This window comes from Pipistrellus hanaki (genome assembly GCF_964339955.1).
Source record: "Pipistrellus hanaki genome assembly, chromosome: 3".
Classification (NCBI taxonomy): domain Eukaryota; kingdom Metazoa; phylum Chordata; class Mammalia; order Chiroptera; family Vespertilionidae; genus Pipistrellus; species Pipistrellus hanaki.
Genome location: NC_140505.1, coordinates 35,677,143 through 35,689,651, shown reverse-complemented (window position 1 = coordinate 35,689,651; position 12,509 = coordinate 35,677,143). Strand labels below are relative to the sequence as shown.

Below are 12,509 nucleotides of genomic sequence, written 5' to 3'. Positions count from 1 at the left end.
GTGCAGCAGAGCCCTGCGGAATCTGGAACCCGCCTCCTTGTACAACTCTTGTTAAACACAGCGTGATATGTATCTGTCATCGATTTAATATGTCTTAATTCAAATATAGTTCCCTGATCAATTTCTTTTTATGGAAGCCTTAAAAAAGAAAAGACTTTCTTAGGAAATAACAGAGGTTTGGGTGGCGATTGGAAAGAGGGATATTTACACAGTGCGGTTTAATGAATATTTGCAAATTTATGGCTAAACCCAGACCCTAAAAAGATAATTGACTCAGGTAAATCGACTTGAAATGCTAATTCCTAAAAGGAAGAACTGGGGAACAAAATCCAGTCAACACCAATAAGGCGCCAATAAACTGCCTGCCAATTAAACCTGAGAATAGGCCTAGCTAGACGGTTCTCAGGAAGGCTCCCAGTGAATTTCCGGGATTGCCTTTCTTTATAAAAGAGCTTTTTATTTTGTAGACGCGCTTTTTTGTTATTATGATGACCCGCCTAACCCCAGGTGCGCTGTTCCTTTTTAAAGCCTTTTGGAAGCCAAATCAAACCCCCTTAACATCCCAGTAACTGTGTCGTACTTCCTAAATAAACACCAACCATTTCCAGGGCGTTGGGAGAACAGAATGCTAGTTGAAAGGCTTGGGGGTGGCTCTGTAGGCTTAGCCCCATATTTCCTCAGGGGTGCCGGTAGTCATGGCCGATCCTCAAAACGCATGTCCTTGTCTGCGCCTTGGCAGCGGACGGAGGTGCTTGGGTGGGAGCAGCTACCTGGCAAGACCTGGAAATGCCCTTTCTGGGGTCAACAGGTACTACTGGGGAGCACTGATTTCCAGACTTCGCTGTTGCACCCCCGAACCCCCACCCTACTCCCAGCCCCAAACAAAGGCGCGAGGAGGCTGAGGGGGGAAAGTAAAAACACCGAGCTAGCCCGGAGCCACGCTGCTCCCCGCTGCCTGGAGGCAACGGGACCGGGTGGGTCTCTGGAGGTGCCCAGGCTGGCGCGCAGGGCTTCCCGCTGCGCAGAGCGGGTCTGCGGCTCCCCGGTGCCCCTCCGTTCGCCCCTGAACGCGGAGTTTATTAATCGTGTGGGCCATTAATAAACTCTAAGGGAAGTGAATTGGACATTTCCTGGCTTTGGAGCCTTTGTTTGATTGTTTCTGCAAGGCGGGCGAGGGGGTAAGCCAGGGACGGCGAGGTAGACGCGGAAGGAGCAGGGGGACCCACCTAGCTAGCTGCCTTGTATTGCTCCTTGCAATGGCTTTACTGCTCGCCAGTCCGGGAGTGGTTTCCCGCGAGAGCCGCCTCCTGGCCGAAGGGCCGGGTGTCTAGCGAAACGGGAGAGCCCGGTGCCATTTGGGCTGCGCCAGAGGCGGGTTCAAGGGCGAACGCGGCATCCCGAGCTACCCAAGGGACGAAAGGACTTGGGAGCGCAGCCCAAAGGCGGCGGCGGGCGCTCCACTGGGAGGAGGAGAGTTCCTAGCAGACACAGAAAACGGGAGATGCACTCCAGAACTCTTTAAGCCGAGGTGAGGTGGGCAAAGGGACCCACAAAGCTGCATTTTATTGAGCTTTATCAGGGCCGGAAGTGACAAAGATGTTGGGTTCAAGGGCTTTTTCCAAACGAGGCTCGCGAGGCATCTAGGCAGCGAGTTTCCCGCTGCCCGCCCCACCTGCACTCGGCTCGGACCAGATCCCTTCGCGCCCACCCGCCCTCACCCCTAGCGTCCCGCCGGGTGGGAACGGAGACCCTCCCCAGGGGCCTTGAGTGCTCTGAGCTCCGCAGAGCGCCTCTAGGTGTGTTGCCTCTCTTTTCCTCTCTTTTGAGCTTGCGCTGAGCCCTCGGGCTTCACGGATGCTTGTGGAGCTAAGAATAATCAAAATGTGCTTTTTTTTTTTTTTTTTTTTTTTTTTTTGCTAAAGTTTATGACCCCTGTCACTTTTACATGGGCTTAACGAGAATTTTTTTTTTTTTTTTAACCAGAAGATTGGAACTGGTATAGCTATGATTGGGATATGTTTTGTTGTTTTGGATAGTCAAAAATTGGACACACCCTCATGTCCACCTGACTTTAGTGGTTAAAAGCCCTTGAAAATGATGGCTCTCTATACGTCCCCGCTATTAAAACAAAAATAAACGAAGTAAAATTGGCCTGTCGTCAAATATTCTCATTTGGTTATCAATCACTTTTACCCTCAAAGATGGAAGTAGTTGGAGATTGGCCTTTGACCCACATTTCAACCATTAGGATTGGTAAATTCTTGGGAGGTGCCCGATTGTTGTGTTTTAAAATATGCTTATAAGGTCAAAACAGGAACCACAAAATTCCCTTAGGTGTTCACAGTTCTTATAACTACCCAGTATTATTATTTGTATTGGCTTCAAGACTTTTCTTCTTCCCTTCATCCTTTATCCTGAAGGATGTTTTTGGATGGAGGACAAAGGAGGAGCAGAGGTGGTGTGCTATGTTTTTTGTTTTCTTTTTAAGTCTCAGATTTTGTGGGGAGCCTCCACACACACATTTCACACCGCTCCCAATATCTATACTTCAATATTTGAAGAAGCTGTTGAGAAAAAATCAAATAGTGACACGTTGACGGATTTACTTGTGTAAGCAATATGGTTGACATATGGCATCGTTATTTATGAATGACAGCATAAATTGTATTACAAAGTCTATTGCAATAATACTGCAGTTTATTGGAAAGCTGCTTGCCTGTCACCAGTATTCAACCTCCCTGGATGTAGTCCGCCTGGGAGCCCAAAGGATAACGGTCCTCAAAATAATTAAACACGTTCCTGTAAGCTAATGCCTCCTGGTTTTTTTTTTTCCGGTTTATTTTTGTTTTGTTTTGTAGCAGTAGAAACACTCCCATCAGGACAGAGGAGACAAAGTAAGGACAATCAGTTTTCTTCCTTTTGCAAAACCACAACCACTGGGACATAGAAACATTGGTGTCTATTATTCTCCGAGTCCCTAATGACAAATACATAAACATTTGCATCCCAATCACCAAACTGCTGGTGAGCACATATTTTATAGAGACACTTTATATAAGCCCAGTTACCGAATAGTAAATTTTAACTATAGGAAGAAGAGAAGTTCTTTTAGCAGACAGGAGAGGGCCTTATCCTATGATGCATCCCCATCTTGACTCAACCTCTCCCTTCTAAAAAAAAAAAAAAAGGCATTTAAAAGTTACAACGTTGGCTGAGATTTTCACGATTTCCCTTTTTTTTATATGACACTTCCCTAACGCTCTGACAAAGAACTTTTGTTCTATGTGGGTTTTACCGAGGGGGCATCCCTCACCACACATGTGGTCCTTCACGGGTCAGGGGTCGCCCAGCCCAGAAGTGGCTGAGAGGGCTGAATCAAAGGTGACCTGCAACTTAATATCCTGTTGATGATCTTGTTGAATTTATGAGTCTGTGATACAGAGGACGGCGCTGAAATCCTGTTGTGGGGGAGTAGGGAGGCTTGGCTGTATATAGACAGCTGATTCTACATTTGTTCCTCCCATCTCTTTCCCCATACACATCCTTTTCCTTAGGAGACAATGTAAAACTTTGAATGATCTAGCCAGCGAATGTTTCTGCTTTCCAGTTCAAAGGTTGGTTGTTTTGTTTGTTGTTGATGGGTTTGTTTGTGGGGTGTTTTTGTTTTGGCTTGTGCTGGCCAGCAAGATGTACCTTTGTGTACGTTGTGTGTACATAGGTATTGTTTTTATGTATGTGTACACCCAAAATACTCATCCTGCTACAAAAGAACGCAGTCAACCATTCACAGAGGCCCACCCGGGCAGTGAGGTGCTCAGTGAATGAGGCCCGGGTGCTGGATGGGATTTTCTGATTTTTTAAGACACCCGGAACTCTCTGTCGCACTGCCATTCCCTCCAGTTGCCCTGACATGTAAGCCAGCCTGGACGCCCAGGGGCTCGCCAGGCGGGGTCGTCCACAGACAGCAAACCCCCCACTCTCTCGCCAGCTTGGCACAGGCTCCGCAAGATCTTCAAAGAGCAATTTTGAAGAGCAACTTACAAACAAACAAAAAAGGGGGAGGGGACTTGTTTATCCGACGGAGACAGTTGTGGACCCCGCGGATCTGACTCCGCCACAGAGGGTCCTTCCAGAGACCTGTTGAAAAAAAAAAAAATGAAATCACCCACACGGTGCAGAACGCAGCTTGGCCGCATTTTCCCTATTCGGCCAAGGAATCCAAATCTACTTTGGAGGCAATGGCTGAAAAGCCTTCACAGTCCCACCCCCCAACCTCCCAGCCCCCCACCCCCACCCCCGGCTTTTGCTTTCTTGCGAGAGCACTCTCTCTTTCCTGCCTGAGAAAGAAAAAAAGGGGGGGAAAATTACTATGTCATGAAGGAAAGGGCTTTGCGGTTTGCAGAGAAATAAAACACTTCTAAGAGGGGACGGCGACGTGACTTTGAACTTGGCTCAGCTCCTCTGTGTCCTGCAGCGAGAGGAGAACTGGAGCGGAGGAAGAATAGCCAGGAGGGCCCAGCCTGCGGGGTCTCCGGCGGGAATTCAGGCGTCCGCGCCACCACCCCGCCGTGCGCGGCCCGCGGAATCCTGCGCCAAAGAGAGCCGGGCCGCGCCCGCCCCAAGTGCCAAAGAGGAATCAAAACGAAAGGAGAGAATGGTGCGAGAAAGAGGGGGGACAGAGCAGTGGGGAGGGGGCGAGGAAGTGGGAGAGGAGGACGACTTGAAGTCTGGTGTCTGCTAAGAAAGAAAGGAGGTGAGGTTTTGGTATGCCACACTGCCATTCTCACGGCGAACCTCTAATAAAACCACAATATTTTCGGAGCAAGCTTTTCCGTTTATTCTCTCCCTCGCCCCATATACACTGATGAGTAAAGTAAATAAGTGCGAAAGGCTGCGCCTTGGGCGATTTGGGGACTTTAATTGTAGCAGGGGCAGCTTTTTCTGGCTGGAGGTTTTTCCCATTTCTCTCCGTCTCCGTCTCAGGTCCCTCTCTGGGTAGGGGAGCAGTTCGGCATTTGCCTCCCCTCATCCCTCTTTCTGCAGAGGGTGAGAGTGTGTGGAAAAGAAGAGCATTTCCGCCGAGGAGGGAAAGGCGAGAATCTCCAGTTTCTACCAGGCAAAAACTCCTGGGCTTGCAGACTCCACGCTCCGGCCTGGCCTCCTGCTCACTCCTCCCGCTCGGTGGGAGTGGGGATGGGGACCGAGGGAGAGAGCGCACAGCGCCCCCGACGACGGGGGCTGCGGGGAGCTGCGACCTTGAGACCCACGAAGGCCCGGAGAGGCTGCCTGGGCCGGGACTGGACACCCGAGGTTCTGCTAGCCATAGCGAGCTGGAGTGGGCCTTCCCGCGTTTTTTGCCGGATTCATTTTTTCCACACGAAAATCTGAAATGCATGTTGATGATTTCCTCTTACTTGAATTTTATTTCCACTCCGAGAAATCTGTAAAAATAAAAGCAGTTCTCTTCAGACCTTGCATTCACACCTTCGCCGCCTCGGGGCCCGTCGTTCCCTCGGAACCACAAGCTTTCCCCGGCGGGACAGGCGATGTCTGCAGCGGGCAACCTGGGGCCCGAGCTGGAGGAGGTGGGGGTGGGGGTGGGGGGCCAGGGTCCCCGGGGCCGAAGGCCAGGGCGGGCACCGCAGGGGGAGGAGCCTCGCGGCCCCACCACCACCACGGGGGAAAGGGGAGTTGCCCACTCCCGGAGGAGTTTATATATAAAGATCTTCTAGAAGCCCCGCCAGCCTGGGGATTTCTTCTCCCGAGGCCCTGAGCCTGACCCCGCCACTGAGGGTGCCAACTCCAGCCTGAGCCTTGCTGGGCCTCGCGCCTCGGGCACCCCCACACTGCCCCACCCCACCCTGGCAGCGGCCTGGGGTTCTGGGCATCTACCCCGAGGGCGACACACTCTTTAAACGAATTCCAAACGCCGATGCCCAGTGTTTGCCGCCGTAACCGGAGCAGGGCGCAGCGGGGGGAGCGGAGCAGAGGGGGGGGGGCACGGCCCAGGAAGGGGGGGCGGTGTCTGGGTGAGTGAGTGTCCACAGAGAGGGAGGCACGGGCGTGTCTGGCTTCACTAGGCCCACCATCCAGCACCTGTGTTTTCAAGACCACAGGGCAAGTTCACAAAACGGGGAGAAGAGGGACTGGGAGAGTGAGTGCCAACCGGTCAAGACACCGGCGCCCGGGCGCGGCCCGCTGTCAGCCACGTTCTCCAGCCGCCAGGGGTGGCACCGCTGTCCGGTGCCCGTCGGCAGTGGCTCGGGGCCGCGGGGAGTCGGTGGCCTCTGCGGAAGGGCGCTGTCCCCTCTCGGCCGGGCACTGGGGCGCCGCGGCCGGCGGGGGCGGGAACGCAGGGCCGAGCGCACCGGCTCCGCGCGGGCGGCTCCGCAGGCCCGGCGGCCGCCCCTCGGCCGCGGCGGCGGGAGCGGAGGGGAGCTCGGAGGCAGCGGGCGGGGCGGCGGGCCCGCCGCGGGGCGGGGGCGCGGGGTGGACGGCGGCGCGGCGGCCAATGGCGGCGCGGGGAGAGCGGGAGGGGCGGGGGCCGCGGTGAAAGGGGCGGTGTGACCCGGAGGCCCTGCCTGGAGCCGGCGGGAGGGAGGCCGGGGAGGCAGATGCGAGGGCTGGGGAGGGGGAACCCGGGGGTGGGGGGAGAGGAAAAGGAGGAGACAAAAAAGTAAAATAAATAAATAAACAAAAGGCTTCGGCGTCGGTGGCGCCCGCTGAAATAAACAGGCGGAGGCGATGGCGAACGGACCCCACCTCAGCTAAAAGGGTGTTTTTTTTTGTTTTTGTTTTTTTGCGGGGGGGCCTGCTTTGGCCTTTTCGCATTTGCTCGGGCCGCGGATCCCGCTCGGTCCTCGCGTTGGCAGGCAGCTGCCCGCTCCTGGTCCAGTGCCACTGGAGAGAGGGAGCGAACCAGCTAGAGATCACTTTTTTTTTTTATTGTTATCGTTTTACAGCCCTTCCTCCCCCTCCTCCTCCTCCTCTCCCTCTGCCTCCCTCCTCCCCTCCCACAGCCCCCATCTCCCTCTCCTCCTCCTCCCCTCCTCCCGCACAACTTAAAGAAAGGGGGAGCCGCGCGGCCGCCTCCTTCATCCATCCGGGGGGATCCGTGGCGGCTGCTGCAAGTTGGCTACGCGCGGCGCAGCCCATGCCGAGCGCGGAGGACGAGGAGGGCTGAGCGCCGAGGCCCCGGCGCCGAACAATACCGGCCGCGCGCGGGGGGAGGCGGCCGGGCGCGCCGCGGAGAAGGTGCCGGCCCCCGCCCGCCGGCCCGGCAGCTCCCGGGAGGCGATCAGGTGGAGCTGCGGGCGCCGGGCCCCGCCGCCAGCGCGCTACTCGCCCTCGTCCCTTCGCGGCCGCTCTGCCTCGCCCGCACGCCGCGTCCGCTCTCGGGCACCGTGGCCCCGCCGCCACCGTGATTTCATTTTGCCGGTGCCTCTTGGCGTGGCCGCCCCGGGTTTCCGCGCGGCGAACGAGAGAGAGAGAGAGAGAGAGAGAGAGAGAGAGAGAGAGAGAGAGAGAGAGAGAGAGAGAGAGAGAGAGAGGAGTGTGCGCGCGCGGGTGCGCGCAGAGGTGGGGGCCGCGGCGCGGCGCTCACCCCCCTCCAGCCCCCCTCTCCGTTCAGCTCCCCGCACCTCCCTCCTGCTCCCTCCTCCTGCCCGCCCTCCCCTGCCCTGCCCGCCCGCCCGCCCCCGTCGCAGCTCCTTTAATATACTTTGGTTCTCCGCTTGGCTTTGGACTCTTCTCCTTCTCCACCTCCTCCTCCTCCTCCTCCCTCTCCCGCGCCTCCTCGGTGGCTGCGTCCTCCTCCTCCTCTTCGCGCCATCGCTCGGCTCCGGGCCTCCCGGAGCAGCAGATCCCGGCGGCGGCGGCCGAAGCCGGAGCGCGGCTGCTCCCGGGGCTGAAGTCGCCGGCGCCGCAGCCGCAGCCTCCGCTCGGAAGCCGGGCGGCCGCCGGGCTCGCCGCGCGCGCGGAGCGGGAGAGGGAGCCTAGTAGGCGAGGAGGGTGTCGCCGGGGCCGGCGAGGCGGGCGGGCGCGCTGGCCATGCTCCTGGACGCGGGGCCGCAGTTCCCGGCCATCGGGGTGGGCAGCTTCGCGCGCCACCACCACCACTCGGCCGCCGCCGCGGCCGCCGCCGCCGCCGAGATGCAGGACCGCGAGCTGAGCCTGGCGGCGGCGCAGAACGGCTTCGTGGACTCGGCGGCCGCGCACATGGGCGCCTTCAAGCTCAACCCGGGCGCCCACGAGCTGTCCCCGGGCCAGAGCTCGGCGTTCACGTCCCAGGGCCCCGGAGCCTACCCGGGCTCGGCGGCCGCCGCCGCAGCAGCAGCCGCGCTCGGGCCCCACGCGGCGCACGTCGGCTCCTACTCCGGGCCGCCCTTCAACTCCACCCGGGACTTCCTGTTCCGCAGCCGCGGCTTCGGGGACTCGGCGCCGGGCGGCGGGCAGCACGGGCTGTTCGGGCCCGGGGCCGGGGGCCTGCACCACGCGCACTCGGACGCGCAGGGCCACCTCCTCTTCCCCGGCCTCCCCGAGCAGCACGGCCCGCACGGCTCCCAGAATGTGCTCAACGGGCAGATGCGCCTCGGGCTGCCGGGCGAGGTGTTCGGGCGATCGGAGCAGTATCGCCAGGTGGCCAGCCCGCGGACTGACCCCTACTCGGCGGCGCAGCTCCACAACCAGTACGGCCCCATGAATATGAACATGGGTATGAACATGGCAGCGGCCGCGGCCCATCACCACCACCACCACCACCACCCCGGTGCCTTTTTCCGCTACATGCGGCAGCAGTGCATCAAGCAGGAGCTCATCTGCAAGTGGATCGACCCCGAGCAGCTGAGCAACCCCAAGAAGAGCTGCAACAAAACTTTCAGCACCATGCACGAGCTGGTCACCCACGTCTCGGTGGAGCACGTCGGCGGCCCCGAGCAGAGCAACCACGTCTGCTTCTGGGAGGAGTGTCCGCGCGAGGGCAAGCCCTTCAAGGCGAAATACAAACTGGTCAACCACATCCGCGTGCACACGGGCGAGAAGCCCTTCCCCTGCCCCTTCCCGGGCTGCGGCAAGGTCTTCGCGCGCTCCGAGAACCTCAAGATCCACAAAAGGACCCACACAGGTAACTAACTGCTGCGGTCCGGAGCAGGGACGGGACGCGGAGTGGGGGGAGAGCAGAGCGGCTGGGATTGATTTGCTAAAAGAGAAACTCACCGACCGCCAGCCTTTTTTACTCTGGGATGGGAGGTGTGTTTGTGTGTGTGTGTGTGCGCGCGAGAGAGAGAGCCGGCGGCTTGTTTTGGTTGGAAAAATGAAAGGAATATTCCTGGGCTGGGTTTTTTTCCATGTGTGGAAACGGGAGTTTTAAATAACCAGCGTCACATCAAATGCAAGCTTTCGGGTGATGCCATGGCTTTCCCCCGGTTCCTAATTGCTCGACCCGGTTAATCATTTCCGTTCTAAATAGAGCGCACAAAATAAAACTGCTCTCCAACTCCGCGCCTGGGAATGGAGCCTGCCAGAGCGGGCTGGCCAGCTTGCCTGGATGTGCTTTTCTGCTCCGGGTGGGTCTGCGGGAGTGGCTGGTGTGTTTCGCACTTAAGTTACTCGCGGTCCAAAACGCCTTTCCAGGACTGTTTTCCATTAAAGGAGTCTGGTGTGAGCCCAAAGCGGTAGAAGCATCTCTTAATTGTTAAAAGTCCGCCTCAGGGTTGGTCTGGAGGCCTGACGGCGAGATCGTAGTAGCTTTTGGGACATTCTCTCCTGGGGACCCAAGGGTTTGAGATTCCACACTTGGACCTACAACCCCGTGAGCGAGCGAGCGAAGCGCCCGCGGCGGCGCGGCCGGAGAAGCCATCCCGTGACACGAGAGAGCCGCAAAGAGAACGCCCCTCTCGCCTCCCAGATAATGCATCCATGACCGGCCAAAACCGTGCCAGACGATTTCCTAAAAGAAAGCCAAATGTTTTAGCAACTTCCCCCGTCAATATTTACCCCGGAGCGGGGATGCGCCAGCGGCCTATTGTTCTCTTCCGGGAAGGGAGGCAGGCGAGGTGCGAGACGAGCGCTTAACAAGGTTTAAAATTTGAGAAATTTATTTGCATGAAACGCTTGCTTTCGAGTCCCCGCGCCTGAGCGGATGTCTTTAAAAAACAATTTAGGTGCTAATGGAATTTAACGTTCAAGGGTCCCCCTTTCCAAGCGGAACAATGTCAGTTCTCACACCTCTAAATGACTCCAAGCGTTTGGAATTCTGGCAACAGGATGCAGGGGCCGCCAGAAAATTAACAGGAAGATTTTTTGAAAGCCTTTGCTAATGTCCCCCACCCCCACTGCCCAGCCGGTGCCTCTGCAATCTCGAGATGCTGCCGCCTTATCTCTCATAGTTCTATTCTCCCCCCCCCCCAAAAAAAAACAAAAACAAAAACAAAAAAAAAACTGGGACCGAGACTAAGAATGACGGTTAATTTAATTTGCACAATTTTGGATGAAGAATACTGGCTCAGTAGTCACTGTGCACAGCCCGTCCCGAAACAACACGCAGCAACTCCAAATCTAATTGCCTACTGGCCCCAGAGAGAAGCCAACAGCAGCCCTGCAGTCTGTGTGATTTTCATAATGCCCCAAATATTTTGTCATAACAACAGCTTCCCCATGGCCAGACTAACTTGCTGGGAGCTACAAATCCAAGAAGCTCGATTTGAAAAGGCGGCGCTAACCCCGAGTGAAACATTTGAGGCCACGGGCGTCAGCCGGAGAGAAAGTAAAAAAAAAATACGAAATACAGGAGCAGGACCGTTAGGCAGAAAGGGTTCATTTCACCTTCGTTCTGCCACGGAGGGGGGGGGGGTCACCCATCTGTTTCAGAGGGACCCTTCTTCCCTCTCCTGGCAGAGGCCTTGCCCTCCCCTCCAGGGTGGGTGGGAGTCCCCCCCAAAGGGCCTGGGTGTCCACCGCGAGTGCCCATGTTTGCCTCCCACAGGCGAGAAGCCGTTCCAGTGTGAGTTTGAGGGCTGCGACCGGCGCTTCGCCAACAGCAGCGACAGGAAGAAGCACATGCACGTCCACACCTCCGATAAGCCCTATCTGTGCAAGATGTGCGACAAGTCCTACACGCACCCCAGCTCCCTGCGGAAGCACATGAAGGTACCACCGGGGCGGCGGGCAGGAGGGCACCGCGGCCGGCCGCCCCGCCGGCTCCCAGCCAGCCTGCACCACCTCCTCCTCCGCGGGCCCGGGGAGAAAGCGTGGGATCCCCAGGGCCAGGGCGACAGGGGGTCTTGGTCTTGCCGGGCTGCTCCCCCGGGGGCCTGGCCCCACAGCAGCTGCACTCACACCCAGTCCCCTTTGGTCTCCCCTCCCGGCTTTTGTCTTGCAGGTCCATGAGTCCTCCCCGCAGGGCTCCGAGTCCTCCCCGGCCGCCAGCTCGGGCTACGAGTCTTCCACGCCCCCGGGGCTGGTGTCCCCCAGCGCCGAGCCGCAGAGCAGCTCCAACCTGTCCCCCGCGGCGGCGGCGGCTGCTGCGGCGGCAGCGGCGGCGGCGGCGGTGTCCGCGGTGCATCGGAGCGGAGGCTCGGGCGGCGGCGGCGGCGGCGGCGGCGGAGGCAGCAGCGGGGGCGGCGGCGCGGGCAGTGGGGGCGGCGGCGGCTCCGGCGGGGGCAGCGGGACCGCCGGGGGCCACAGCGGCCTGTCCTCCAACTTCAATGAATGGTACGTGTGAGGGGAGGGGGGGGGCCGGGGCCTCTCGCCCTCTCCCAGTCCCCCCGTCCTGGCGCAGCCGCCCTCCACCACCACCAAGGGCACCCTGTGATTGTGATGTTAAAATTACCAATCTGATTTTTATGATGACAAAAACAAAACAAAACAAAAAAAAAAACACACACCGATTTTACCAGCAGAAAGGATTTTTTCCAAGTTGTTGTTGTTTTGTGTTTTGTTTTTTTAAATAACCTAGGCATGAAAAGCAAAAAAATCTCCCTAGCGGAGTCTCTGAAGCTGACATATATAAAATAAAGGAATAAAAAATACAAAAAAAAATACATAAAAACCCATAAAAAATATTGAACCAAACCCCCCTCTCCTTCCCCTTGTGCCCGATTTCCCTCTCCCGGCACTCCCAGTCTTCTGGCAAACTGTACATAGCGGACTCCTTCCTTCTCCGAGGTGGTTTTAATGGCTTCTTGGTGTACAGAAGTTTGTCCATTTGTAATGCTCTGGATTGCGTTCCTCCCTGCCTTTGCTCCCCTTCCCCAACGTGATGGGCCTTTTCTTTTCTCTCTTTTAGTTTACTCGGTTTCTTTTAAAGTAATGTGGAGGAAAATGGTTTCTTTTGTATCTCGTGGTATTGAATATTGTGTTCCTTTTATGAGGCAACTTGATTGTAAACTTCATGCAACTATAGACTGGAAGAAAAAAAAAAAAAATGAGCCGTGCCAAAGTCTCCCTTCTGTTTCTTCAACATACTGATCCACACAGCGCACACATACACACCACCACCACCACCAACGCTT

General features: G+C 57.1%; 2 protein-coding genes and 1 long non-coding RNA gene across 3 annotated transcripts in view; 2 read left to right on the top strand and 1 right to left on the bottom strand.

The window, feature by feature from the left end:
* The window catches only part of LOC311620708 (histone-lysine N-methyltransferase SETMAR-like), a 190,090-nt gene that overhangs the window by 111,679 nt on the left and 65,902 nt on the right, over positions 1-12,509 (bottom strand). The gene's annotated exons all lie outside the window — the stretch shown is intronic.
* LOC311620372 lies at positions 264-5,468 on the top strand. The gene is made up of 3 exons (XR_014794684.1): positions 264-1,528; positions 3,555-3,614; positions 4,984-5,468. It is a non-coding gene; the product is annotated as an uncharacterized lncRNA (long non-coding RNA).
* ZIC2 (Zic family member 2) overlaps positions 7,920-12,509 on the top strand; it is a 4,973-nt gene continuing 383 nt past the window's right edge. Inside the window, exons 1-3 of the mRNA XM_084880269.1 lie at positions 7,920-9,121; positions 10,982-11,145; positions 11,378-12,509. The exon at positions 11,378-12,509 is cut by the window's right edge and continues 383 nt beyond it. Of these exons, the coding sequence (XP_084736395.1) occupies positions 8,050-9,121; positions 10,982-11,145; positions 11,378-11,719 (1,578 nt within the window). The 5' untranslated portion in view covers positions 7,920-8,049 and the 3' untranslated portion in view covers positions 11,720-12,509. The remainder of the gene's footprint in view (positions 9,122-10,981; positions 11,146-11,377) is intronic.